The sequence below is a fragment of the Sapajus apella genome, unplaced genomic scaffold (genome assembly GCF_009761245.1).
Source record: "Sapajus apella isolate SASKATOON/1434 unplaced genomic scaffold, GSC_monkey_1.0 scaffold38, whole genome shotgun sequence".
Classification (NCBI taxonomy): Eukaryota; Metazoa; Chordata; class Mammalia; order Primates; family Cebidae; genus Sapajus; species Sapajus apella.
The window spans coordinates 625,037-629,426 of record NW_022436978.1 but is presented as its reverse complement, the minus strand read 5'-3'; the positions used below and the strand labels follow the sequence as shown (position 1 = coordinate 629,426).

Here is a 4,390-nt window from a genome sequence, read left to right as displayed (position 1 = left end):
TTTTTTTTTTTTTTTTTTTTTTTTTTTTTTTGGAGACAGGGTCTCACTCTGACACCAAGGCTTGAGTGCAGAGGCGTGATCTCAGCTCACTGCAACCTCCCACTCCCAAGATTAAGTAGTTGTGGCTCACTGCAGCCTTAACCTCCTGGACTCAACTGATCCCCCTCACCTCAACCTCCCAAGTAGCTGGGACTACAGCTGTGTACCACCACCATGCCCAGCTAATTTTTGTATTTTTTGCAGAGACGGGGTCTTGCCATGTCGCCCAGGCTGATCTCGGACTCCTGGGCTCAAGTAATCCATCTACCCTATCCTCCCCCAAAGTACTAGAATTACAGGCATGAGCCACCATGCCCAGCCCTACTAACAAATAACCATTTTTCTATTATGAACAGGAATGCGTATGAACAGGCCAGTTAAATAAGGTAATGGAGAAACTGTAATATTCCTAATGACACAAAAGCCTTGGATTAAAATACATTAAGAGAAAGCAAATATGTAAGTATATCTGCTGGGAAACGTTAAAATAAGAGAATTTGAATTATCATCGGCACCATAAGAAGCGGGTGGAAAAAAAAATCTTGAGAAGTCCAATTCCAATACAAACAGGAACCAACTATAAGTAAAAAACATATGACAAAGATTCAGTTGTAAAACATTTTTCTTTTCTCTTATTTTTTCCTTAATTTTTTTTATCATTTGAAGAGACAAGGTCTTGCTACATTGCCCAGGCTGGTCTCAAACTTCTGGGCTCAAACAGTCCTCCCACCTCAGCCTCCAAAAGTGCTGGGATTACAGGTGTGAGCCATTGTGCCCAGCTATTTAGTATTTTTGTTTCCTAATATTTTTCCTAAAAATCGGCCAGGCATGGTGGCTCATACCTGCAATCCCACCACTTTGGAAAGCCAAGGCGGGTGGATCAACTAAGATCAGAAGTTCAAGATCAGCCTGGCCAACATGGTGAAACCCCACCTTTACTGAAAATACAAAAATTAGCCAAGTGTGGTGGTATGCGCCTATAATCCCAGCTTTTGGGGAGGCTGAGGCAGGAGAATCACCTGAACCCGGGAGGCAGAGATCGCATTCAGCCAAGATCGTTCCACTGCACTCCAACCTGGGCAGCAGAGCAAGACACCACCTCAAAAAATGTATATATATATTAATGTGAAAAACAGTAAAGTTTTCATAGTAAAGTCACAGCGCTGAAATAGATATGAAAGAACTGTACACTCTGTAAGTCAATGGTTCAAAGAATAACCATCTCAAAGCTTTTCCAAAAATAAAACAGGCCGGGCACGGTGGCTCAAGTCTGTAATCCCAGCACTTTTGGAGGCCAAGGCAGGTGGATCACCTGAGGTCAGGAGTTCAAGACCAGCCTGGCTAACATGGTGAAACCCTGTCTCTACTAAAAATACAAAAATTAGCCGGATGTTGGTGGCGCATACCTGTATTCCCAACTACTGAGGAGGCTGAAGCAGGAGAATAGCTTGAACCCAGGAGGCAGAGATTGCAGTGAGCCAAGATTGTGCCACTACATTCCAGCCTGAGTGACAGAGTAAGACTCCATCTCAAAAAAAAAATAAACAATAATACCCCAGGAAAAGGAACCACAAGTCTCTAAAGCTATCAAAAAACCCAATACTAACATGCCTTCTTCTCAGTGTCATCTTCTAGTGACACCTACCATACAAGTTGTGCCTTACAAGGAATCGTGGATAACTATCTAAGTGGTTGAACAACTTGACGGATATAAAATGTAAAGTCATCTACCCTCAGAAAGGCAGACTGAACTGTAACTCTTTTATTTTTTTTAATTTTAAAAATATTTTCTTCCTTTTTCTTTTTTCCTCAATTTGCTCTAAGTATGAACTGAAACTCTTAAGGTGTTTAAGGCCAGTACTTTACACTACTATACATGCATTAACAAAGTTATTTAAGACTATTAAACAGTTGGGGAGAGATAGCATGGGGAGAAATGCCAGATATAGGTGAAGGGGAGGAAGGCAGCAAATCACGCTGCCATGTGTGTACCTATGCAACAATCTTGCATGTTCTTCATATGTACCCCAAAACCTAAAATGCAATTAAAAAATAAAAACAAAAAAAAAGAAAAAGAAAAAGGAATGCGGAATGTCCTTCGAGCAAATGTTGAATGCATGTAGATTTCACTGTGGTTTTCTTCCTTTGAGAGTCAATCTCCTCTAGTTTATGCTAATTTTTAGTAACTTTCATGTGCATTAAACAATATTGTTTATTATTTAAAAAAAAAGAATATTAAACAGAAGCTGGGCACCATGGCACACGCCAATTTTTAGTAACTTTCATGTGCATTAAACAATATTGTTTACTATTAAAAAAAAAAAAAAAAAGAATATTAAACAGAAGCTGGGCACCATGGCTCACGCCTGTAATCCCAGCATTTTGAGAGGCCAAGGCAAGAGGATTACGAGGTCAGGAGTTCAAGATCAGACTGGTCAAGATGGTAAAAACCCCATTTAAACTTAAACTACAAAAATTAGCCAGGCGCAGAGGCAGGTACCTATAATCCCAGCTACTCAGACAGCTGAGACAGTAGAGCAGCTTGAACCCAGGCGGAAGAGGTTGCAGTAAGCCAAGACTGCGCCACTGCACTCCAGCCTGGGTGACAGAGTGAGACTACATCTCAAAAAAATAAATATATAAAAATAAATAATAATATTAAACAGGCCAGGCATGATGGCTCATGCTTGTAATCCCAGCACTCTGGAAGGCCGAGGCAGATGGATGACCTGAGGTCCAGAGTTCAGGACCAGCCTGGCCAACATGGCAAAACCCTGTCTCTACTAAAAATACAAAAATTACCCAAGTGTGGTGGAGGCGGGGGGTGCCTATAATCCCAGCTACTCAGGAGGCTTGAGGCAGGAGAACTACTTCAATCAGGAGATGGAGGTTGCAGTGAGCCAAGACTGTGCCACTACATTCCAGCCTGGATGACAGAGCAAGACTTTGTCTCAAAAAATATATAAACATATTAAACAAAATGAGTTTTCCATAGGAAAACCAACAGCTGTATTTAAATTCTACCGTGATTATATTACATTTCAGATCTAGTGGGCAAAATCAGCCATACCACTACCCTTCTGCATGGGGCACTTTAAATCTTAACAACCTTTTGAGATTTTCATACTCCTTTTTGGGAGGATACCAGCTTCTAAAATACCTGTTACAGACACTTAGGAATTTTGACATGATGGCACATCAGCCATTAGGTAGATGTGAAAATTTCTAAGTGATTTGTATGTGACGGTTTATTGATGAAGGTTGGATAAGATTTAGGCCAAGAAGGAAGGCTTAATGGTGAGAAACAGTGCCAAAGAAAATACCTCTTCATTCTTTGCTGAAATCCGCTGACGAAAACTCACAGGCTTCCTATTTTCATCCACTTCATAGTCCTCCTCATTCATCCATTCATTGAAAATATCAGTGTCCAAAATCCATTTCACATGAACCTAAAACCATATCAAAGCATGAATACCTACATAAATAATAAAATCACTCAAGGTTTTAAAGTACTGAAAAAGAAACAAGCTGATTATTTTTAAAGCCTAAAATGCATAAAACACATTAATAATGTAATACTACTAATGATATGTGAGTCGAAATTTATTCATCTCAATTTTTATTCCACATCTTTTACCAGGTAAAGAGGACAAAAAAGCATCACTAATTTATATTAGACTTAGATTTTGATAGCAAAGCTCCTCAAATTTGTTTTTCTTAATCATTTCATCTTTATGTTCATGAAAATCACTGATAAAAACATACAACGGCACAGAGCCAAAATCAGTCATTGCTCTAGGCACAAAGGATGTCTCTGAGTTTATCAACAACACTCTAAGTGTTGATGAAAGGGTAAATTTGCAGAGGCCTATTACCTGCCCCAATAAGTACACATGGTGCTTACTGAGATCTTTCAGGGATAGCCAAGGCTGAGGTAGAAATGGAAAAGTGAGAGTCAGATGGTGGGTTCTTCCCAGTCCTTTATATGGCCACCTCCCTTGTTTTATTTCATGCTTCTGAGTAAGAATTAATAAAATGAAAAGTTGTCCAGATGTTGTACAAATGTAGATATATATATACAAATAGATAGATACCTAAACCACAGGCCTAACCTATGTAACATTCCACGTTATCCAACAGTATTTCTCAATGGGGACGTAACTGGAATTTGACACTAGACAATTCTTCCCTGTACAAAAAAACTCAAGTCACAGTGGGGTTTCAGTTGGGGTAGTGTTGGTTGAAATGAACATGAACATACCCAGTCAGGAACAGATTACAAAAAAATCTATAAGACTTCCTATAGGGCCGGGCGCGGTGGCTCAAGCCTGTAATCCCAGCACTTTGGGAG

The 4,390-nt window shown here is 39.7% G+C and overlaps 1 protein-coding gene across 2 annotated transcripts in view; it reads right to left on the bottom strand.

The window, feature by feature from the left end:
- The window catches only part of SMARCC1 (SWI/SNF related, matrix associated, actin dependent regulator of chromatin subfamily c member 1), a 215,906-nt gene that overhangs the window by 123,676 nt on the left and 87,840 nt on the right, over positions 1 to 4,390 (bottom strand). For both annotated transcript variants that reach the window (XR_004275039.1, XM_032297943.1), the window contains exon 9: positions 3,363 to 3,488. Coding sequence is in view for 1 of the 2 variants with exons in the window: in XM_032297943.1 (XP_032153834.1) it covers positions 3,363 to 3,488 (126 nt within the window). In the remaining variant the exon portion in view is untranslated. The remainder of the gene's footprint in view (positions 1 to 3,362; positions 3,489 to 4,390) is intronic.